This window comes from Marmota flaviventris, chromosome 16, assembly GCF_047511675.1.
Source record: "Marmota flaviventris isolate mMarFla1 chromosome 16, mMarFla1.hap1, whole genome shotgun sequence".
In the NCBI taxonomy this organism is placed as follows: domain Eukaryota; kingdom Metazoa; phylum Chordata; class Mammalia; order Rodentia; family Sciuridae; genus Marmota; species Marmota flaviventris.
The window spans coordinates 21,469,378-21,495,687 of NC_092513.1; the positions used below are offsets into that span (position 1 = coordinate 21,469,378).

Here is a 26,310-nt window from a genome sequence, read left to right on the forward strand (position 1 = left end):
AGAACCTGGCTAGCTCATCCTTAAATCAAAATTTTCTTCTTCTTCATATCCTAGGCTACATTTCCCAGACTACTAAACCCTGGATGAAGACATCTGATTGAGTATATGTGATGTGTGCTGATTCACTCTGAGCCTAAAATCACTGCATATAACTAACCCTCCAGATTTTCTTCCTTTACTGTGGGCTTGACGTAGCCAAGCATGATGAGCTTAGATTTTACACATTGATCAGGCAGAGAGGTCAAAGTTTACAAGAATTTTGGAGAAGAGCCGGGGGAGAAAAACTGTCAATTAGGGCATTGTTTTATTTCTTATAGAGTCAGAAATAGAGATTTGAGTGATTATACATATTAGAGCTCGTTCTATCACTAGCATAATTTTATCCAGTACAGATAAATAATTAAATATGCACCTTTGTGTGGTTTCCTCAGGTCGGGGCTCAGGGTCTGATTAATGGGTATGAAGCTTTAATTAGAGAAGATGGAAAGTTCTGTGAACACGTGGTGGAGATGGTGGCACAACAAGAAAGAACAAAGTTAATGCTATGGAATTGTGCACTTAAAAATGGTTAAAAGCGCAAATATTATGTTATGTACATGTTAGGACTACAAAGAAAAAGCAGACAACATGAATCTAAACATAGCCTGAGGCTAGACAAATTTTTAGAAATACAGTGTTATGTTAGTAAAGGCTGCATAATGACTTCTATCTGGGAGGTCTAGATGGGATTCAGTATAACCCAAAGTAGCCAAATATAAGAAACACTGTATGATGCTTCAACATACCACAGGTTGCACTGCCATACTCTACCACACTAAACACAGTTAGGCCAGCAAGTTGCTTTTTAAAAGAGAACCTCATCATCCAAAGATCAGAGACCTAAATGTAAGAACTTGAGACTATAAAAACTATTAGACAGAAACACAGGAGGAACCCTACAAGATATTGTATAAGTGATGATTTTTTTTTTTTAAAATAAGACCACCAAAGAACAGGGAACAGAAGCAAAAATAGACACGTGAGATGAGATCAAGCTATGATGCTTCTGCACAGCAAAGGGAGCTACCCAAGGGGTAAAGAGAACCTACGGAAAGGCAAAAGGTTTATGGACTACTTATCTGATACCACATTCATATTCAAAATATATTAGGAACTCAAAAACCTCAATAGAAATAAAAAGTAATCCAATTACAAAATAGGCAAATGGTATGAGTAGAAAATTCTCAAAAGAATAAATTCAACTGTCAACAAATTTATGAAAAAGTGCTCAATTTCATAAACCATGAAGGAAATACATATCAAAAACATAATGAGATGTCATCGCATCATAGTCAGAAGAGCTGTTACAAAAAAATTAATAAGAAAAAAGGAAAAGGAATGTTGATGGTAGTGTAGAAAACAAGGAGCTCATATACTCTATAAGGAGAGGAAAGGAAGTTAGCACAGCTATTAGGAAAATGCATGGAGCTTCTTCAAAACACTAAAAACAAATTCCCCCATAAATCTTCTAGAAATAACAAATGAATTCAGCAAAGTGGCAGGATATGAAATCAATACCCATAAATCAAATGCATTTCTATTCATTCAGTGATGAATCCACTGCAAGAGAAATTAGAAAAACTACCCCATTCACAGTAGCTTCAAAAGAAAAATTACTAGGGGATTAATATAACAGTAAAAGACCTCTACAATGAAAACTATAGAACACTAAAAAGGAAATTGAGGAGGACCTTAGAAGATTGAAAGATCTCCCATTCTCTTGGATAGCAGAAATAATATTGTCAAAATGGCGATACTACCAAAAGTGTTATTCAGATTTAATGCAATTCCTATTAAAATTCCAATGACATTCTTCATAGAACTAGAAAAAGAAACCATGAAATTTATTTGGAAAAATAAGAGACCTGAAATAGACCAAGCAATCCTTAGCAAGAAGACTGAAGCAGGAGGCATCATGATACCAGACCTTACACTGTGCTACAGAGCAATGGTAACAGAAACAGCATGGTATTGGCACCAAAATAGACATGTAGATCACACCAAGACAAACCCACATAAATACGGTTATCTCATATTAGACAAAAGTGCCAAAAATATTCACTGCAGAAAAGATAGCCTATTCAACAAATGATGCTGAGAAAACTGAAAATACATATATAGTGAGGTGAAATGAAACTTCTATCTTTCACCCTGCACAAAACTCAACTCAAAGTGGATCAAAAACTTAGGCACTAGAACAGAGATACTGCACTTAATAGAAGAAAAAGTAGGCCCCAAACTTCATTATGACCTGACTTCCTTAATAAGACTCCAAGTGCAAGAAATAAAACTAAGAATCAATAAACAGGATAAATTCAAACTAAAAAAGTTTCTTCTCAGGAAAGGAAACAATCAATAACATGAAGAGAGAGCCTACAGAATGGGAGCTATGCACACCTCAGATAAAGTACTAATCTCCAGAATATATAAAGGACTCAAAAAACACCCCCTCCAAGAAAAAAACAAATAACCCAATCAATAAATGGGATAAGGAATTGAACAGATACTTCACAGAAGAAAAAATACAATCAATCACCAAACTTGAAAAAATGTCAATCATCTCTAGCAATTAGAGAACTGCAAATCAAAACTACCTTAAGATTTCATCTCACTCCAGTCAGAATGGAAATTTTCAAGAACATAAGCAATAATAAGTGCTGGTGAGGATGTGGGGGAAAATGTACCCTCATACATTGCTGGTGGGACTGCAAATTGGTGTAACCATTCTAGAAAGCAGTATGGATATTCCTCAGAAAACTTGGAATGGAACCACCCTTTGACCCAGTATCCCACTCCTAGGTTTATACCCAAAGGACTTTAAATCAGCATACTATGGTGACACAGCCACATAAATGTTTATAGCAGCTCAATTCATGATAGCTGAACTATGGAACCAGACTAGATGCCCTTCAATAGATGAATACATAAAGAAAATGTGGTATATATACACAATGGAATATTACTTAGCCTTAAAGAAGAATTAAATTATGGCATTTGCCAGTAAATTGATAGAGCTGGGGAATATCATGTGAAGTGAAATAAACCAAACACAAAAAACCAAAGGCCACATTTTTTCTCTGATAAGCAGATGCTGATCCATAATGTGGAGTTGGGGGGGGTGAAGGAACTTTAGATTGTGCAAAGGGGAGTGAAAGGAAGGGTGGGGGTATGGGGATTGGAAGGATGATGGAATGAGATGGACATTATTACCCTATATACATGTAAGATTAGACTACCATTGTGACTCTGCACCATGTACAGCCAGAGGAATGAGAAGTTGTGTTCTACTTGTATACATTGTGTCAAAATGAAGTCTACTGTCATGTATAAATAATTAGAACAAATTATAACATTAAAAAATACTAAAAACAGAATTTGAGCTACCCTATTTCTAGGTATGTATCCCAAGATATAATATCAGCATATCAAAAATATACCTGCATGCCCATGTTTAGTGTGGTACTATTCACAATAGTTAGTATATGGAAGCAACCCAGATGACCACCAATAGAGGAATGGATAAAGAAAATATGGCTTATATACACAATGCGATATCATTCCGTCATAAAATGAATGATATCATTTTCAGCACAACAAATGGAACTGAAGGAGATTATGTTAAATGAAATAAGTCAGTTACAGAAAACCAAACACCATAAATGCATGCTAAAAAAAATAGACCAATCTGAATGTAGAATTGTAGTTTGTAGAATCCTGAAAAGATGGGTTGAAGGGGGATATGAGAGGTTGGATAAAGGGAGCCAAATATAATTAGATAGGAAGAATAAGTTCTGGTGTTGTACATCACAGGGAGTGACTACAGTTCACAATAAACTATTGTGTATATTATGCATAACTGGTAGGAATTCAAGGACTCCAAACACCAAGTAAGGAGAAGAAAATGTTAATTACCCTGATATGATTAGTACAGACTGCACACATGTATTGAAATATCACACCACACCTCATAAATATGCACACTTATTATGTGCTGATCAAATTTCTTTTAAATGTTGAGGTAGACGGAAATGCTAATTATCCTGATTTGATCATTACACATATATAAAATTATTACACTCTATTCCATAAATTTGTAGAATTTAAATAATTAATTTTAAATAGGAAACCTTCATAATTAGATTGTATGTACTTTCTTTCAACAGAAATTTTATATACACTGCCTCACGAGTCCTTTGATATAGATAGAATAGTTTATCATTATTTTATAGGCACAAATGTGCAATTAATATAAATTTCATGATTCTTTCCCACAGGACTTACAGTTGTGGGTATCACAGTTACTTATAGAAATAAAAAGCTTTATACTCTAAATCCAGTTTTGACATCACTCAATAATAATGGTGAAACAAAGGACCTCTTTGAATCACAGGTCTGGGTAGAAGACATGATGTCCTAAAGGGGACAGAGGCACAATGTGCATTTGGAAACCACTGTGAGGGGGAGTTGTCTCTCCTCTGCTTTGAATCATTCCATGATATCTTTTCTGGATTTTCAACACTGTAGTTGTCATCAGAGATCAGATTTGCATATTAAACTTCTTTGGCATCTATAAGAAAAGTGACTTTATTTTTAGACCTACACACTAATTTTGATAAACCAACTATGTTCCAGATCTTGCTGGTGTAACCCTTGAATAGTGTTCCTCAAATAATTAAAAAAGGTGAGAAAATTTGAACATGCCCAGGTAAGAATGTTGAAGATCACATAATGAAAATATCACTCATATGTAAAAAGGACTCTCTTGTATGAGAAGACAGTTTAAGGTTTCCATAATATCCATCAATCTCTGAATAATATCCCAAATACAAATATCCACACACACAAATTATTCTCATTGATATGGACAGATGAAATTTCTTCAGTCTTACAGAAATTGTGACAAAGCATCTTTAGAAAACACTTGTATGGCATTTCTCTGTAAAATACAATCTAAACATATTCATTGCGCTTGCTCAGCAAACCTAGCTTCAGGACATCTCCACATCCCTCTTATAATAACACGCCTGCACTACCCTGGTCTAACCACTAGATTCTTCAATGTAGGCTCTGAGTCATTTTACACAATGACATAATTCAAACACTTCAATGCTACGTGCTGTTCTGGAATCTGCTCATCACAGCCAAGTGAGGTCACAGTAAGACTCTACGTAGGTGGTGTTTTCCAATGATATGCTGCATGTGAACCATCTTAAGGAGGAACCACCATGCCCAGGAGACAACAGAGAGTCTTTCATAAATGGCAGTGGCTGCTGTTATTTTATCATTAGAATAAAATACCACCAGGACATCATTAGGAAGTAAGACATTTGAGTCCAAGAAGAGGACTTGTCTACAAAATATGTAGAACCAGGATTCTGAGGAGATAAAAAACATACAAAAAGGTTTCACTGTCATTTAGGCCTGCTTCCCAAATAACAATAATAAAAACCTTATTAATATTTTCTAATAGATCAATTTGGTTTGGAGACATAAGTTTAAACCAGTAGTTCATAAACAGAACTACTGAACCAGTTCCACTAGTGAAAACTAATGTTTGTAGGGACAGGGACTTTGCTGACAGGCACAGAGAAGTAGAGGAGCAACCCGAGATGCTCAGCTCAGCTCCAAAGGTCTGTGGCATCTGAGGTCCCCACTGGTGTCTGGGATTCTGCTGCCAAACTTCTGTTCCTTTGCTTCCTTGGGTACTACTGGGGGTGACGTCCAATTGCTGAAGTGACATAAATGCATTGGGGGAAGAAAGCGTGTCTTGCCATATTATCCTGCATAATTTGCTCAGTCACGAGCTGCAAAGGTTAGCAGGGGAGTTTTGATTTTGCTCTCCAGGCTTTATTAGCTATAAACACAGCATCACACCTTATTTCCCAACAGTTAAGTAAGGTCTGGGTTTGGAAGGGCAGCTGATTATGCTGGGTTTCTCTGGCCCCGTAACTGCCTGACACAAGGCCATCTCGAGAGTTAGACTCCATCATGTCTACAGTGAAGCACTTAGTAATTAAGGGTTTCTTTCTGCTCACTCTAATCCATACTCCTGTGTAAATGGGCAGATAAACACTTAGAGCTCTGAGAAAAGGTGAACCCTTGATGTGAGAAGTTTGCCCAATTATCGGGTGAGGATGTTGTGCTGCCTCTCAGGGAAATCCAGTGAGTTGAAGACATAATTACTCTTCAAATCTGCACCGCTCAGTCTGAGCCATCTAGAATCCATTCCCTGTGAATTTACTTGTTGACTATCCAGAATATTGACTACATGAAGTTTGACTCCTTGGGCTAAGAAACAACCACAGGCAACTTACCTCTTTGACCATTACAAAAAGATCACAAGAAGTTAGTAGAAAACAAATTGACTTCTTATAAATTTTAGTGTTAGGTGTGTCAGGTCACCTGATTTCTTGGAAAACACCTGCCTGTATTCTAGAAGCACACACTTTGATGCAGTAACAATGGTGCTGCTGCTTTGCTGATCTCAGTCAGTATAACTGTTAAGTGTTAACACATTTTGAGTAATAAAGTCAAATGTGGTGGCATGAATGAATACAACTTGTGGGAGCTTCACTGAGACCTAATCCTGTACCTGGAACCTGTCCCTGCTCTAGTATATTCTTGCAATGTATTGGGTTATAATAGCAGCTTTTCCTAGTTCTTTGTCATCGGTCCTTCTAATTCTTTCTACCTGTAATTTACAGACATCCTTTTTAATATGCATATTCTGTCAACTCCATGCACATGACCTTGAACTGGCTGATATTCTATAACTAATACAATTTCACCTCCTTGGGATGGTCCAGAGACCTTCATGGTGTGGACCAAACCTTTTCACAGGCCTCTGCAATGACCTACCTGCCTCATCCATGCCCCTGGCTGCCTCTGTCTTTTCTCCTTATGCCTTTGGTTTGGTTTGTTTCATTTCAGTTGGCCTGGAATTGTGTTCTTTGGACTCAGACTTCCTTCTCAATTTGGCAAGAACTTGTTTCAAATGAAATTTTCTATTTCCTACTGTCACTTCATGTAATTCCAAGCAGCATTAAATGTCCTCTCTTAGTATTTTGGTGGTTCTTGGTTTATGCACCGAGTATAGCCCATAGGTCACTGTATTAATGGACAAGCCTGTCTCTTTGACTTGATTGTGAATTACTTTAGGAGAAAACATATTTCACACATATTTTGTTCACATTCAGCATTTATACAGACTGAGTATAAAAAGTAGACGTGTTGCTGATGTTTATGATTTTTCAATGAATGCATAACTAAATGTAAAAAAATTAGGATACTAACTGAATAAAAAATGCCTAAAAAGCTAGATTTTGATTCCATGTTCCATCCCCATTTATTTGGGTCATCTTCACCACGCTCCTTCACTTTTCTGAATCTTGATTTCATACCTAGAAACAAGAGAATGGGATCTACTCAAAGATTTTCTACTCTAATATTCTTTATTGAGAGTAGAAAATCTCCTATCTCTGGTTTTTGTTTTGCTTTGTCACGTTTTGTTTTATTTAGCTGAGTTCAGAACTTATGTTCTTGTCTCTAGAACACATGGAAATACATACTGTCTTAGCTAAGTGCACCAGGGTGTTAATGCTTAGTTAAGATGGTGAGTTGAGCAAATAAATTCTCTGTTGAGGTGACTAAAACCTAACTAGTTGCTTCTATGAGAGACAATTACATTAACATTTTTTTGATAGGGAAGAAATTATATCTGATGAAAAGATTTTTAGCATCTCCTTTGTATCTATTTTACTTGCATTTTTATTCCTTTTAGGAGTGTAAGAATGGTACAACAATGAAAATATTTTAAAACTGACATATGGTGTTTATTGGAACAGAGCTCATGGTGATAGGAGCAATAACCCTCTACCCTAAGTCCTCTGTCTCTGACTGTTCTAAAACTGTAGATTTTGGAAGCACTGCCATTTAAGAGGAAAGGAGATTCTGAGAAGACTCAGTGCCAGATACAGCATAAGGAGAAACAGAGTCTGTCTTGTCACAGGCATTTCTAGTATTTCCAATAAATTTTGGTTAAAATTTCTTGTTGTTTTCCTCAAATTGCAAAAAAAACCCACAGACCTAGGAACAGACTTTTCAAAAATTTGCTTAATATAATTTCTGCGTCAATGTTAGTACAGGTCCAGGAGACTAATTATATAACACATAGCTACTGCAACAACAAATTTGAAGCTACTTTTTTTTGTGGATGAGGGTAGGGAAAGATTTTGGTTTCAAATTATATATTTTGCATAATTTTAGCTTCTATTTTCTGGATGAACATGACTCACTTCTGGGTCCTCTTCTTCTGATTCTTTGGGATGAGCCATTCTGTTCTAGCTGCAGTGGCTCTGCACCTGCCAGATTCCTGACCCACATCTTTGACCCAGTACTCACTGAGCGCCAGACTCTTACTTTTGAGACCCCTCTTAACCTCCCTGCTACAATGTTCTAACAGGTATGGCAAACACAATGTGCCTAAAACTGAACTTGTGGTCTTCATTCCCAAGCCTGATGCTTTCCAGCAACCCAATCTTAGAGAATTGCACCCCTTTCTACATTGAAACAAAGCTGACACCTGGCCACTATCCTTGGCACCTCCTGCTCCCTCACCAATCACAAGCAATTCATCTCCTGGACCTATAAGCTTTGTTTCCTTAATATAAATCTCTCAAATTTTGTTTCTCCTTCTCCATCCCTATTGTCAGACCCTTCATCTGAGCCATGATTATTATCTCCTGCCTGGACATCTGTGGCAGCCTGTGGCAAGTCTTCTGGCTTCTACTTAGGTAACCTCTGGTCTAAGCCCCTCTCTCCACCCACAGAAGTCTCTTAAGATTACTCTCCTGACTCTGGTAGAACCATACAAACACACTTATATTTTCTCATAGAAGCATGTTCCTCTCCAAGAGGGCTCTTAACTCAGTGTGTATGTAAATATTCACCAGTAGGATGATCCTCCCAAGATTTCTAAATGGCTTCCAGGGAAATTTTTGAGTTCTCTACGATTTTCAAAACAGTGCTTGACACCATTTTTTTTTTTAAAAAACCTCACATTTATTGTTTAAGTGACTAATGGCTTACCCAATATTTATTGTTTAAGTAAATGATGGCTTACCCATTTTCATATGTTATTTAAAGATGGCATCTTTTTTCCAATATGCCTTAAATCCATTATAAGAAAAAAAAATCACTATAATTTCACTTGACCATCTAAGAATATTATGAGATAAAAGGGCCAGGCTTTCACATTGGACAAAGAAGCAGAGATCCTGAAATGATGGCTAAGTTTGATAAGGGTCATGCCAGGGCCAATATGATGCTTTGGATTCTGAATCTTGTCCTCTTTCTATCACAATACACTCCCTTCATGGATAACAAGCTGCATCAGCTGCGAGTCCTCAACTCTGAAGAGCAGGGAAAGAATATGTAAACACCATTTTGAAAATGTAATGCACAGTGAATTGTAAAACGAATCCTCCATGTCAATCACACAAAGCTGGTCTCTAATCCTGAGCAGTGAGCAGAGGTTTTCCAACGCAGCATAAAGCAATAGAAAGCATCAGTGTTGAAAGCTGGAAGACCTGGTTCTAGCCTTTGTTCTATAGCAAAATAGTGTGTGACCTTGAACACATCAGGGAAATCTTGGAGTCTTCCATGCTTCATCTGCAAAGTGGAGATACCAGCCCCTTATCAGCCTACCTCAGTGTTACTGTGAGGATTAAAGTGAATGATGCTCATAAATGTGCTTTAATTTGCTCATATAAACTCCCACTGTACTTTCTATGTACCTCTTTTGGGGAAATATCTTTTACTGTATGTGTATAGTAAGGAGATCACTGGACTAGGAACTTTGAATTTAAATCCCAATTCTAATATTTACTGGTTGTGTAGTAAGGCCCTATTTTTGAGTCTTTCTAGACAGATTCACCTCTAAAATTGTGATTATCATAACCACAATATCTGAGGATCAAATGGCCTAATGCCTGTGAAAGCAATAAATTCCTCACTAAACAAGAGTCAGGAAATGACTCTGTATTTCATTCATTTTAATTTCCAACCCACACAATAATTTGCACATGGCACTAGTTAACAAGAACTGAGTGCACCAGGCAAAGGAAAAGTGTTTTAGGCACTTTCAAAAAACTTCATTTAACACATAGCTCAATGTTATATATCAGCTACTATTATTATGACACATGAGGAAACAAGTCACGAAGAACTGGCCCAACACCATTGGCTGGTAAAATTCAGACTCGGTATTCAAATCTACATGGTTCAATTCTATAATCACAGAGTCTTAACCTATAAACTATGCTGTGTGACATTCCATAGGTAATTTTTAGATTAATAAATGAAAGGTATAAAGTCCTTTACATGTATAAAACTCACTAGTGAGATTTAATAATGGCAAATAAATGATACAGATCACCTTCACCATTAAATAAGAAAACTATTAGAAGCATTCAGAAGAAATTCATGTCTTAATTCTATAAATATGGAGAAAGTTTAGTTCTGTTCCATGTTAGTCCACTAAAGGAACAAGGGATTTAGAACACTTGACATGGACTCAGGCTTGCATTAAAATCTGGTTCTACTACTTCTTAGGTCCATGTGAGGGGTGGGAACTTCGTCAAGTCTCATCTCAATAATACTTTATTGTGAAGATTATGAAAGGAAATTGATAGGAGGTGCTTAGGCTGATATCTGGAATAGTGAGTGCTCAACAATTGCTTGCTATCATGGTTGATGCTACCTCAATGGTCTTGGGCATGGAACTTTTCCCTTCTCTGAGCTTCAATCCCTGAATATTTAAATGGGAGCAAGTCAGATTTTGATCTCAAAGATCACTTGAGTTCTAATGATTTGTAGTTACTAGCTGATGTGTGAGAAGCAATCACTTTACCCCATATCCAGTTTTTAGGTTTTGGAATGTTCAATATTGCACTTGAATTATAGACATCATTTACCAGTCAGACAGATTAATGATAATCTGAGTTTGAGTAATTTGCCTAAATTTGTGCTAATCTGAGGCAAAAGTTAAACCTGCTACCTTTTAGAAAGCTATTGTATTGAGGAGCTAAATAAACCTACAAGAGCAAACAAACATCACAGCTAACCCTTAGAGACATATGGCATATATTTACTCTAGTTGAAAGCCAGAGAATATAAAATAAATGGGAATATTGGAATCAAGTTTTAATATCAACTTTTATTTTTCTCTCAATTTAATAAGATTTTACTGAACTGCAGTCAGCTTTTTTTTTTTTTTTAGCTGTTCAGTAACACAGTTTATTTTAACAATTTGTTTATTAGGAAAATATTTATTAAGAGTATCACACCTGTTTCTCTGTGATCCTAATCCTATCAGTTCTGATCAGTAAAAGTCTACATGGAGCATGGTGCCACACTTGGGTATGGAATGGAATAAGTCCTATTCTCAATCATTAGGGAGGGAAATATACACATATATATTTGACCAAACATAAACTATAAAACATGATGTAAAATATCATAGTAGTAATGCAATCAACATGAAGGGAAGGGATAAAGGAAAAGCCAATTGCGGGACTGTGGAAACTTTCACATTGTACTTGACATTTCAGTTAGGGCTTCAATTCAACAAACATTTAGTGAGTGTTTACTGGGTGTTAGGCATTGCTCTTGGTGCTAAAAATAGCTCAGTAGATAAAAGAGATCAAAACAACCATTTTCACATAAATATATTCTGGTGGAGAGAAAGAACACAGGAAATGTTGGGGGCCAGGAAAGACCTTAAAGGAAAGGTAACATTTCAGCAAAGATTCAGTGGAGGTTCGGGAATGATCCAGGTATGTGTCAAAGGTACAATGGACAGTCTAAGCAAGCTTCAAAGCAAATACAGATGTATGAAGGGAAGAGCCTGTTGGTATAGAGGGCAAACTGAAGGGAGCCAGTGAGACAGGACAGGAGTGGGCAAACAGGAAAACAGAAAGAACAGTGAGTGATGAGGGTAGAGGAGGAACAAGGGACCAGGGAAGGAAGGTTTTCTGTTAATTTTCTGAATGAGGAAGTCGTTAGAGGGCTCTGAATCAGAGAAATGACATTATACAACTTGTGTTTCAAATGGATGACTCAACTGCTATGGTGAGGCCAGAATTGGCTGGTTACAGTAATAACTTTTGATGAGACATAATCGTACCTGAAGGAGAAGGGGTAAGGAGAATTAGGACTCAGTATATGTTTTATTTTCATTTGCTTACCTGATCTTAGTTTATATTGTGAAAACTGAAGCAATAGCAAACTATAATAACAAGATGAACGATTCTGTGCCCATCACTCAGCCCAGAATGTGAAATCATAGCCATTCTTTCTGTTTTATTTTATAGAAAATACCAGGTATCATATAGGTTCATGGATTTTGAACATATTTTGATGGTACTGACAGACTTACTGATGCATTTGATATAGAGTGTGAAAAGAAAAACAAAACAAAACAAAGAATGTAAGAATTAATCCAACAATCTTGGTTTGACTCATGATAATGGTGAAATTTCAAAAAGCTGGATGAAAACTCTGGAATGGTATGTATTTGGTGGAAAGAAGTGGGAGATAAAGGAAAAGAGGTATTCGGTTGTGTTCATAAATTTCAGATACCATGGGACATCTTGATAAGTCAAGTAAGAAAATAGATATATGAGTTTGTACTGCAGGTAAAATTTTAGGACCAGAGATATGAATTTAAATTTGTATCAATATAAAGTCATGGATAGAATACGAAGTTATGAAGTGCATGAAAAGAGATCCCTCAGGCCTGAGTCCTGGGGTAATTCCATATTCACAGATCAAGGAGACTAGGAGTTAAATGTAAAAGAACCGGAAAGTGAATGGCTGGAGGGGGCTGGAGTAGCCCTAGGAGAGCTTGTGTAATGGAAACCAAATGAAAAGTGAATATCATGAAAAGGGCAGTAATCAGATGAGACGAAGCTTGCTGATGGCCAAGTAATGTGAGGACCAGGAACTAACTATGGGGTCTAGCAACATGGAGGTCATTGGTGGATCTTGACTAGAGAACATGTGCAAGGAGATATGAGGGGCAAAGTCATAATTAGAATAAGAGGGTGTGGAGTGGCTAGACAATTCAAGACACATTGTTATAAAAGGAAGAAGAAAATACAGTAGTGGAGGAGACAGCTGTAGCATCAAGGGAGAAATTGTAGCAATGGAAGATACAACTGCATTCTTCTATGCTAATAGATATTACCCCCAATTGGGGGAAAATTATGTAGGAGAGAAAAATGGCAGAAGATGTGCTCTTCCATGTTGCATGAAAGGATAAATTCTAATACAAAATTCAGCCTTGGTGAAAAGCATAGGCAGTTTTTTGTTGTTGTTGTTTTAAATAGAAACTTAAGGAAATACGGATTGCATGCTTAAAAACTCATCGGGGTAGATAAATCAGGCCTGGAATCTTGTAGAACTTCCTTTCTGATTTTCCAGGAAAGTATAAATAAGGTTGAAAAAGAAAGAAGAAAATGAAGAAAGTGTTAAACACGCAAGAAGAGAGGAAAAGGCATGAAATATGGTTAGGAGTATGTGTGAGAGAGGCTGACGTGACTGCAGCTTAAATCTCAGTGGCATCAAGAGGCAAATTAGAAGCTACTAACTAAAGTGAGGTGAGTGGGCCCAGTGATACCTTTCCTTGAGCTGGATTCAATGACATGAGTGCCAGGATTGGTGGGGAGGTATATTCGCCTGTTAGATTTTGCTACACAAGTGATATGAAATAAGAGAGTGGAAACCATAACATGGGTGTGCGTCAGCACAGGTTTAAAATTGCCTGTGCAATTTTAACTGTACAGTGAGGGAAGGAAAACAGGAAGGGTGAGGGACAGGAAGACACTACAGGATCAATGAAGTATATAAATCCCTGTGGAACCAAAGGTTTTCTGCAGGAAAAGATCAACATGAAAGATGGCAAGGCGAGAGTGTGGAGTGTGAGTAGTCAAGAGGGTGGTGTTTGAAATGGGGATAATGCAGACATTTTTGTGAATGCAGATGAGGACTCTGGGGTGACGCTGGAAGTGAGAGACCACTGGGGAGTGGTGGACTGATGCTCAGGCTTAAAAGATAAGGAAGATTTTGATAGAAGAGGAAAAGATGAAATCATTTTATAAGCAGGAAACTGAGCAGTTATGAAAATAAGTGATTCACACAAAAATATTTCTTCTTCTCCTTCTTCTTCTTCCTTCCTCTGAGTCTTGTTCTTAGATTCTCTTTCAGTGTCTCAGTTCACACCATTCTCTATGTGTGCGCAGTGACCACCCTGGATGCTTTACCTGAATTCCCTCCATTGGCTCTCATGGGAAGCCTGAGAGGTAGCAATTACGTTTTCATCCATTCTAAAGGAGAGGTGTTATTTGTTTTGTACATGACTAATACATCGGGTAAGTGGTAAGAACACTCTCAAATCCAGCCATGTGGACTTTTGTGGCATCTTTTTAAGCATTTCACATTATAGGAACCACACTCTACCTACATATAGATTGGGGCTAGAATTCCATTCAAAGAACTCTGGAAGTTTCTATGTGCATGTGTTTAACACAGAAATATCATTATATGTAAATGTAAGAACATTCACATTTTTTCAGCAGCAAGTGAGTGATCCTAACTATATTTCAAAAAGATAACTACTGACCGTAAGGAGGATGGATTGGACGGCAAGAAGATATTTCCAGAGACCAGGTGAGTGAAGATTAAAGTGAGAATAAAGGATGCACAGTGGACTGAGCCGAGGTGGACTTGAAAGGCCTTGATGATGAATGGCAGTGGTGAGAGGCAGGAATGAGTAAAATATCAGCTGTTTTTTGCTTGGTCAGCTGGAGGGAAGGTACTAACATAAACTAAGAGAAGAATGAGAAAACATATTTACAGAAGAGACAGCGAGTGTGGTTTGGAGCATGTTGAATTAAATGTGCCTCCAGGAAACCCAGGTACATGCATGGAGATGATTGGGCAAGAACTATGACCCCAGCCTTCACAACTGCACACACTAAGGTCCAAAAGTCCTACGAGGTGTCATAATGTTGCTGAATTAGTTGCAGAAAGAGGACAAAAGCAAATGCTGTTGGTAATAAGATAATAAATGATCTTAGCATTAGGCTGTGTGTTTCTCTCTGTTTATTTTGTTCATTTTAAAGTCAGGTCAAACTGCAAATGAAGAATAGGAATTTTAAAAGGATATACTTTAACTATTCTGTCATCTAGAAAGAAAATCATTTTGGGGCCCAGAGTGAGTAGAGTTGTTTTGCACCACTTGATCATACTGCAGCATCTTGGACTCTCTCAAGGACACCCCATCCTATACCCTGTGAATTCTGAGGAATTCCTCGAGATAGCTGTGTGCTCAAAGACTCACACATCCAGAGGCTAGAGGATTAGCACAGGAATCTCTGTTCCTCCCCAAGTGGAACTTAGTCAACACCCAAGATCTACCTAAGATCTAAAAACCAAATTTCAAAATCTTAACGTGGTGAAATATCTTAAGAAGAAAATGTTAGGAAAAAACCCCAAACAGACGATGGCTATCTTAAAAGCAGTCACATACAATTCACTGTAGCCTAGTCAAAAATAAGATGTACAACAATGATTTCTACCAAATACTAGGGATTTCTTCTATGGCTCATAAGAGCCAACCTTAATTTTATCCTAACAAAAATCTTGCAAGGCAAGGATAATTATTTTCTCCTTATTAAAGAGTAGAATAAGACTGAAAAAGGTCATTGTTGAGATGGCATAACATCAACAATATAATTACAAACTAGCTACGTGGTTCTCTTTATACTTTGTTCTATTAATGCCTAGCCTACTTATTTTGTTTATCACTTTGAAATCAAGGAAATAAAAACTTGATATCACAAAGCACATCCTTGCCTTTTTTTCAAGGCAAGTGTATGTAAATGATTTAATTTATTCTGTGAACAATGCTGCTTTTATAAACCACACGTATCCATTTAGCATTGAGGAAGGACAGAAGAGAGAATTCAGAGTCTCCAAATTTCTTGCTCAAGACCTCCCACTGCCAAAACCCATGTGTGCATTAAGAATACGGTGGATGAAGCTGAGATTTATTGGTAGCACCTACCTGTTGTCACCCTCTCTGGAGAAGAAGACCGTGAAGGTCTGAATGTTTCCTTTTGCTTCAGCAGGTGGACGCCAGCTGAGACGGACAAAGCGACTAGAGACCAAGACAGGAACGACGTCCCTGGGAGCAGACGGGAGGACGCTGGAGCTTGGCATGGCTGAGGAGAAAGGAGGGGGTGGGGTGCTGTCAGAGGTCTTGGTGCCACAAGTGGGAATCAGACAGACAGAGCTGAACTACAGACAAGCACAGCCAAGGTGTCCTCCCTTGTCACACAGATCCCAAAGGAAGGCACAGAAACAATGGGTATAAGAATAAATGGAATTAAGATATATTTGAACTCATTAGGTCTCAAAATGGTAGCTAATTAATAGCATAAAGTGTTGCACTGTGTATCTGTCCAGTTTTTATTACTTACAGGATTCATGACAAAAGAAAATCAAATTCTTCTTAGGCAAGAAATAGGGAAAGAAATCGGGTAATGTGAATTTTTAACAAACACATGAGTTCCAGACAGACCTCACTATGAACATGTGTATATAATTCAATATTGTAAAAGGATCATGTTTCTTATGGCATCAAATTATGACAAAATTATCTTGGATAAGAGGCATATCAGTGTTTGAAAGCACAACAGTTATTTTAGGTAATTAGTATGTTTCTCTGAGTCTTTATTGGAGGGAGGCAAAATGAATGAATGGCAGAAGGAACACATAAATGAATGAATCTATCTATCCATCCACCCTCATGTGTGTGTGTGTGTGTGTGTGTGTGTGTGTGTGTGTATGCTTTTTTCTTTTTCTGGCATTGGGCATTGAACCCAAGAGCACTTTGCCACTGAGATATTCCCCAGCCCTTCCTTTCTTTCTTTCTTTTGAGAAAAGGTCTTACTAAGTGGCTGAGAGTAACACTAAATTTCTGAGGTTGGCCTTGAAACTACGATCCTCCTATCTCCCCAGTCCCTGGGATTACATGTGTGCCCCACTGTACCCCACTGTGCCCCAGGCTCATGTGTCCGTATTTGAAGTAAAAAAAAAAAGTTATTATAATTCAGAATATAAATTTAAGATATTTTAAATATAAAATCCAGTGTACAGTGACCATTTTGTCAGTTAATCTTTGAGTCTTTTTGAAAGCATAAGAAAAGGGCATAATCTCCCAGAGATTTACAAATGTTTGAATACTTTAGAAAAAAAATGTGATTATAGAGTTTTAATCAACAGTGAAGTCATCTGATTTCCGACAAACACTGTAATCCTCTTTTCTTACACTTAAGGAAATTCTGTAAACAAGTTGATACATTAAAATACTGATTTCATTGTTCAAAGGTGTTTGACAGTAAGACACAGAGCAAGCAGGTGCACATAAGCTGACTTGAAGTAACACTGTAACTGAGAGGTCAACCCCTGGGATGCCAGCCTTCTACCACACAACTGAGCGAGTAAATGCCTTGGGTAACCACATAGCTACATGAAACCCTAATCCACTCAGGGCTTTTTGTTCAGATTGATACAATTCAAAGTAGTTTATTTATGTATTTTTAGAATGACACAGAATTAAAAACAGCAAATTAAAAGTTGAAGTCTATCAGCATCTTGGCACCATTTGATTAACATCTTCCAATTTCCTTCCTCCCCAGCTCTGGTAACTCCTATTCTACTCTGTACTTTTATGAGCTCAACTTTATTGGATTCCACATAGATGTGAGATCATACTGTATTTGCCTTTCTGTCCAGAGAAATAGTTTTGAAATCTATTGCACAGAAGAGTGACTGTAGTCAATAATAATGTATTGCATATTTTAAAATAGTAACTTTCACTGTAATGATGATAGGTGAGTTAACTGGCACACATTAATAACTTTATCCAATTATATCACATTGCATATATATTCAAAATATCACATTGTATCTCTCTATACAATTATTATTTCATTATTGAAAATAAAATAAAATAATTTTAAAATTAAAATATTACTTTCAATAATAAAAATACTATCAAAAATATATTATTTGAAGCTGATGGGAACTAACAAAAAATAGAAATTTTCATGGACTACCTGCTAATAATGCAGACAACAGAAAAAATTTCTGCAAGACCTAATGATATATAATTGCACTCTCCCTATAAAGAATCACTGTATTTATAGCAGAATTTAACAAGGGCTATTCATAGGAATTACTCTGAATCATCCACAATCTGAAAACTGGCTTTCAAATATTTGAGGCATCTATAATCTGTAAAATAATTCTTCTATTAATTATAGTGGGTGTGTCTGCATGTGTGAATTTGGAATTCATCTGTGCTAGATACCTCTGTTTTCTTTGCTCAACTCCCCCAGTCCAGAGAATATATGTTTCATCTGCACAGATGACTTTTAGCTCCAAACTACAAATACACATTCACCTACATATAATCTTCACACTGGCTTTTATAGGCAGATCATTTTCTCTAGTCGTTATCAAAATCAGTCTCCATTCTTACATTCACTTTACACAGGAGCTGGCTGAGTCAGTATTCCTGCTGTGAACTACACTTCTGTGAGCTGGAAAATCCTTTCTTGTGTGGAGGAGAGTGGAAGACCTCATTTTCCAATGGTTCCAGAAACATTATCAATTTACAATTCTTACAAGTTATACAAAGAAAGAGAGATTTTAAAGAATGACAGAAAGCTTTCAAAGTTATTTCTGTCCCCATAGATTCTTTGACTACTTCTTTGTAGATAAAAATCTCCCTGTGCTTGCCTGATCAGCATAGTATTTGAAATAAATGGAAGATTGGAAGTGAGTTAGTCAATCTTTTACAGCAGAATGGTGATGGAATCAGAACAGAGAAGAAGGACATCTGAAAATGAGGCTTCTGTCAAAAATATGGCTGATGTTAAGCTTCTTGACAACAACCTTTACTTTCACATACAACAGACATTTTAACCCAGCACGCTGAACTGAAGTTATTCTCTCCCTCCCCCTCTCAGGCTACTTCACCTCCTGGGCCACTCTTTTAGCTGTGTTTACATGGTCCTCTGAAGCGTGCATCCTCCATTCCTGATTCTTTCCCACTCAGCACATTCTAGAACCGCCCCTTCTGGACATCTTGGAAATCTACCTGTCCTGCCACATTTGTGTCCACAGCGCTCTGCTCTCTCACCAGAATTGCCATGATGGTCTCCAGGCAACTCTGCCTGGAGACAAATTCACCTTCCTCGAGTATCTTCTCTGTAGAGCATCTAGAATAAGCTTATACACATACACTGTTTTCATATCACTCAACCACTTATTTGCCCTCAATAGCCTCTCTTTATCCCAAGGGCAAACTCCAAATTCCTTAATTGGTTTTCTGACCTGGCTTCTGCCCCATGTGTGTTGGTTTGGGTTCTCTCCTGAACTGGACCTCAGAAAAAAAACTTAGAGACAGACACTTTATTTAGGAAGTGACCCCAGAACACCAGGGGTGAGTTGAGAAATAAAATAGGGCAAAGTGGGAACACTAGGAGTTATTTAGATGGTTATCAGTGGGGGAAACTGAAGGGCAATCCCACTGGGGACCAAGGGAGCCAGTGCAGGACATGCCACAGAGATTCTAGAACTTTCTCTCAAGCAGTTCCCCTGCTTTAACATGCCCATCTCATAACTTAATTCCTTCTCTCCCTCTTGTCTTATTAGGTGCTTTTTCCATCAGAAAGACTGAACCAAAGCATTTGCAAAATATTTAATAGACAATAGTTACCATTATAATACAGGAGAACATGTCAAACCAATAAAATAATAAACGCCTGTACTCAAAAGAAAGGTCCAAAGTGCAAATGTTGAAAGGAATATGCCTTTAAATGAAGGCTAAAAATTCCCTGTCCTAGTAGCAAGACTTTAAAATTTTATCATAGCAAAATCCATGGAAAAGGAGGTGATATCCAAAGTGAATTCAGTCCAAAGTATACATAGCTTTAAAATAACAATAATAATAATATTTTTATTATGTCCAGTGTTAAAGAACCTTGGTAACAATTATGCTATTGGGCTAAATTTCCTATAAAGCCACATACTTTCTAGATATCAGAGATCTTTTCTTTCATATGTTTAATGTATAGTGTTTTTTAGACCTTTATTTGTCTCTGAGCTAACCAATAGTATATCACCTTCATTCCCTAATAGCTCACATGGGCCAGTGTGTGGCACCTCATATATGGTCAGCGGGTTTGTATAAGTATCACCTTTTTGGGAGTCAATTGGACAAAATCCTTTAATATGAAAAAAAAACAGTCATAAGACAAATTTTTCAGTTTAAAGAAAACAGAATGTTCACTCAAGTTCTTTAGAAACAAACTTTTTAAAATGTAATGGAGAAACCTTTGTGAGAATTTTTTGAACATTAGAAAAACAAGTTGCAAAAGGATAAAGAAAAGTGTTCAAATCACTTTCCCACATCTGGGTACCACCATCAAAAATGATCTGCCATCCAGACCCACCCAGAGCCTGCCAAGGAGCAGAGCAAGGGCAGTCTGCAAACAGATAGCCACTGTCCTCTCTAGGCTTCAGGGAGTTGCTTCTGACAAAGCAGGACCAGACTCAGATGGCTCAGATAAAGCTCAGAATAGAATTAATCACAGACTCTTTACTTCAATCTAAACAGTCGTTATATGAAAAAGGAGTGACACGTTTTTTCACAAAGGAATGGCTTCTTACTTTATACAGCAGAATTAATTTTGTTCGTGCTAATCCTCCATGCTTGCTCTCAACAGTAACTTGTCTTCAAATAAGGTCTCAATAAAGAACCAATCAGGACCTCTTTTCTTTGCTCTTGGAGGCCTAATCTCCAGCCTGGCCCTAATCTCTCTGGACCATTACTGTTACCATGGTTACAGCTTCTTTTTCTGTTGTCATGGAGAAGAGGAGGTGAATTTGCCACAGGATAACAACATGGTCTTTTTCTTAAGCATACCTTTTAATTTTTTTTTATGATAGCAAAATCTAGGAATAGGATGTGGCTTCTGAAGTTATGCAAATCCAAAGAATAGTTTGGAAACAACAAAATACTAACAACATTTTGATTATGTCCAGTGCAATAGTTTTGGTAACAACTATGCTATGGGGTACATTTTTCTGTAAAACCACAATCTTTTTCAATACCAGAATTTTTTGCATATTAATAAAAAGTGCTTTTAGATGTTTGTCTCTGAGCTCATCAATAGTACACTACCTTAGTTCTGTACAAGATATATGAATGGTAAGATGTATTCACAAAAAAAGAAATACTTAATTTGCACTAAACTTCAAACAAGCCAAAAGACTTATTTCTGTTTCATTTTTCATGCTACTAACTAAAATACTATATGTGTGGCCACCAAATCAACTAGCTGCTTTATAGCTGCAGCCCCTTAGCTTGAATATTTAATACAAGAAAATATAAATATATATCATTAGTGAAATGAGAGGAACATCTCATCGTTCTAAGGCAAACATCTGTTGTTGTTGTTTTTTTTTTCCTTTTTCCTTGATATCAAACTTTAGCATTTTATTGTCCACATGTAGCAGTGGATAAAATGTAAATTTGTTTAAAGTTTACATAAAATAATTTCACAAATTTGACAAAATTAAGCTAGGCTGCTATTATTAAATATTACAAAGAATAATTTTTCTAAGATTTTTACAACATTTTCAAATTCAAAGAGTAATGGCTCTTGAGGATCTTTAGTAAAATTAAGAAATATAGATTGTTTTTTAAAAAATAGTGACTTAAAAAATTTTTATTTTAAACTAATATGAGATTGAAGTTAATATACTCTATATTATTAAATTTAATTTACTTATTGGGTTAGTATCTAAAAATGAATCACCAATATTTATTGAATGCTTATCAAGTTATAGTGAAGGTAAAAATCATTTTTAGTCTTATTTTTATTGATATAAAATAATTGTACATATTTATGGGGTATAATGAGACAATTTGATACATATATTAAATGTGTAATAATCAAATCAGGGTAGTTAGCATTTCCAACCCTTTAAGCATCTATCATCTCTTCATGCCGGGAAACTTCAAGCTCATTTCTTCTATTTTTTTAATGAAAATATCATAAATCATTGTGAACTATGTCCACCCTACTATGCTATAGGATGCTAGCACATATTCCTCCTCTGTAGACTTATTTTGGTGACTTTTATCCAACCTCCTCCCCCACTACCCATTAGTGACTACTATTCTACTCTCTACTTCTATAATATCAACCTTTTAAGTTTCCACATTGAGCAAGAATGTGTGGTACTTGGTCTTTGCCCTTTTTCACTGCACGAAATATCTTCTATTTATATACATGTTGTTATAAATGGCAGAATTTCATTTTATGGCTGAATAATATTCCATTGTATGTTTTCATATACCATATCGTCTTCACTGATTAATCTGTCAATGCATATCTCTGTTATACATAAATACGTATCTATCTATCTATCTATATCTATGTATATATCTCAGTTGTGTGTGTGTGTGTGTGTGTGTGTGTGTGTATACATATACCCAGTGGTGGGAAAGTTGGATTATACAGTCGCTCAATTTGTAGTTTTCTGAGGAATCTCCGCAATTGTTCTTCATAATGGCTGTACTAATTTACCTCTCCACTAACGGTGTAAGAGAGGTCCCCTTTCTCTACAACCTTGCCACTGTTTGTTATATTTTGTCTTTTTGAGAAACTATTATTATGTAATGGATTTTGACCTCAGAGCACAAGCAACTAGTTTCAGGATATATGGTGTACATATATAAAATAAAAGGTTTGAGAGTCTCCTACTTACAAATTAATTCCATTTTGAACTTTCAGAAGTATATTGTTTAGACATTAGAACACACTTTCTCACTAAATCACTTCTATTCTCTTCCCAGAAGCCTATTTAACTATTCATAAACTCTCATAACAATAGTACTATGCAGTTGGATCGTATATCCTATGAACTTGCTTTGGTAAAATGAGCTTACACATCCAATCCTTAATCCATTCCATAGTCACTGAATAATTACTGTGTACAAAGCACTGTGCTAGGCACTGTGGAGTCCATTGGCAAAGCCCAGAGGGGAAAGGAAGTTTCATAATTCTTCTACTGGGCTTCACCCTAAAGGACCTATGTCCTCCCACCTCCAACACTTCTCTATCCATACCAGCCCTGCTATCTGTTTTTTGGTGGGAATAAAGCAGAATGGATTCAGCAGGAGAGCGTCCAGTGATGAGGAGCTAGGCTGAAGGAGTTTGCAAAGACATTAGCTGCAGACTTGGCTCTTAGTTCTCCATGCTCAATTTTCTTAGTTCCATGAAGCCCTAATATTCACTGCTTTGCTACTTTATGTGCTCCACCCTGAGCTGGGGTACCTCCTCCAACTGCTCTGCTGCTCCCACCTGAGCTCCTCAGGTCAGGTGTCACCTCAGTTGCCTCCAGACCAGCTTAGACCCTTTATGGGCTTTCATAGAACCAGAATAAGATGAACACTCCTGTCAGGACACTATCCTATACTGGAATCATTTACTCATTTTATCTTATTTTATTTAATATTCTATACCAAACTGCATTCTCTGTTAAAGCAGGAACCAAGTCTAAGCTATTAACTCACCACTTCCTCAAATTATCAGTGTACATAAGTCACACTGCAGGTACCCAATAAATTCTTATAGGCTTAGCTAAAGAAAAGGCTTTCCAAATTTGTAAGGTAATCTGTAGACTTTGGCTAAAAGATGCTCATTTAGAACTTTGTAGAGTATTTGAAAATATGTACTGAGAGAGAAGCAAGCTCTTATTGTAAGCTACTTAGGCTAATCACCATTAATCTGCTAATAGATTACAAAGTAGAATTAAACGCTGAACTTGGGAAGTTTCCAAGGGAATACAGGTTTGAGGTGAGAATATTTCATTTTGGAACATATGGAGAAAGGAAAATCTATGGCAACCTTCTTTGAAATCCAACTGTATGCCAAACAATGTAGAACGAGTCTTCAAATAGGAATAGTTCCTAAGGGAAAGAATGCTTTCATTAAGAAGCAGAAATGAAGCCTGAGAATTTGGCTTGGGCTGACCCATGCATCCAGAAGAGAACCTGGGGCTCTGTTATAAGAAGTGTGATTCTCATCCCGGAACATACATCGAAGGGCGCTGACAGGTGAAGATAGAGTGTTAAGAAAGATTTCCTATGGCCACACCGAGAAACTGAGAAGTTCTAGAAAGTATTTCCATATCAGAGAAGTAGCTATAGCTCTCATGGTTTGAGGTCTTTTCAAATGAAATAAGGAAAAAAATAATAATATCTGGTCAACTGGCATGCACGAATAATGTTTTTTATGTTCAAATCTGTATATTGTTGTTATGTGAAAACATACATTGTATACTTTCAATAATCCCCTTCTTACCAGTTGCTTATTTACAAAATCATCTTTCTAGTAGTTTATTCAATACTTAACAAAAATGCAGGCAGCTTGGAGAAATGGCCAGAGTACCATATACAAACAGGTGGATTTGACTAGAAAATTGCAATTATATAGCATGGATGTTGGATCCTTCTTCTGACATTCTGTACCTGGAAAGATATTTAGCTTCTCTGAGCCTTACTTACCACATTTTAAAACTGATCCAGACATTTAGTGTACATGGTTATTAAGTGATACTGAGAAATGGATTTTAAAGACTGCCCTCAGTACCTCGTTTATGATTTGTGTTCATTGGATGGCTGCTGTAAAGATTTGCTTATTTTTAGATCCAGGGAGCAGAGAAGCTGCTTCTGCTGGCCCATGTTACCTAAGAACCCTCCCTAACAGAAAGGCCTTGGGAAGTATTTGAGCTGAATCTAAGAGGTCAAGTAAGTTGGGGACAAGGGTGCTTCATCCATGCAATGACTGTACTTGGTCACCACAATGTCCTTCCTTCTATCTTTTATCAGGTTGCAAAGAAAGATCCATCTTTAATTCCTCTTTTTCTTTCTATTGTCTGACATGTCTGCTCCTACATATTTACTTTATTTTGGGCTTCTCTCTCTGCACTTTCTCACTAATCATTATACCCTTTCCATCTGTCACCGTTCCAAGGCTTTACAAGGCCACCTTTCATCACCTCTCTCATCAATGTCTTTTCCTGGCATCTTTCCCCAACTGCAGGGGGGTTCAGCTACTACCCAGTCTCTAGCCTGGTCTGTACCCACCCTTTTTCTGGAGAGAATGTCATTGAATTCCTAGTCACTGTTTATCCCTTCTCCATGCCCAGGGACAATAAAAGTGCCATTTCAATCATTCCCCTGTCACCAAAGCTTTCTCTGGGGATAAAGACTGACAAGCTGTGACATCTCCCCTCCCATCCCTCCTGTGCACTTATCATCCTTCACTTCATCCCAGCCATATGGTGGTTTGTCCCAGGCTGCTGTGCAATCCTGTTCTCTGTCCATGAAGACCGTCTAGAGAACACACGTGCTGCGGATAGCCTCAGCATGATAGGCTCTAAGAACAAAATTTTCCTAGGCAATTTCCATTGGTGATGAGATACTCTTAAAATGTAATAGCTGACAAGCTGTGTTGCAAGAAAAAAAACTGAATTACTGACAGGGAGTGTATTTATTTTATTGTTTGTTAAGCAACAAGATATTGCTAATAACAAACTCAAATAAAGGCAAGTAAAAGATACTAAAACTTAAGAGACAACCTAAAGTTTAAGTTGCTTTCTTTAGTGATGTTGGTACTGTAGGAACTACTTTTGATTTTTAAAATACCAAATAAATCAATAAAAAATGCTCTAAGCACATTTGATAGCTCAGTGAGTTCTACTAATGGCAAACTTCAACACTGTCATGGGATTTAAAGTAAATGTTAAAATAATTGATTTAAGGGTATGGTATAAGGGTATCTGTGGAAATGCTTATTGTCCAGAAAGGCAAGCTTCAATTTTTTGAAATTTCCCTAAGATCCAGAGTCTCAGAACGACAGGCTCACTAAATACTGTTTCAAAGGACAGGATGGTGCCGGCTGTGTGAGGAGGCTCTGTAGGCCAAGGATGCATTGGCAGGGTAGAATAGGGAGGTTTATGAAGCATCTGTGCGCCGGGAGCTTGGCTCTCACCCCTTGCTACTCATCCCTGAATTTTATAGCCACTGAAGCAAATTAAAGGGAAATAAAAATAAAGGGAATAGAA

General features: G+C 37.0%; 1 protein-coding gene across 1 annotated transcript in view; it reads right to left on the bottom strand.

Annotated features, from left to right (window-relative positions):
- The window catches only part of Dcc (DCC netrin 1 receptor), a 1,066,901-nt gene that overhangs the window by 307,234 nt on the left and 733,357 nt on the right, over positions 1-26,310 (bottom strand). The window contains exon 8 of the mRNA XM_027949033.2: positions 16,166-16,322. Within this exon, the coding sequence (XP_027804834.2) occupies positions 16,166-16,322 (157 nt within the window). The remainder of the gene's footprint in view (positions 1-16,165; positions 16,323-26,310) is intronic.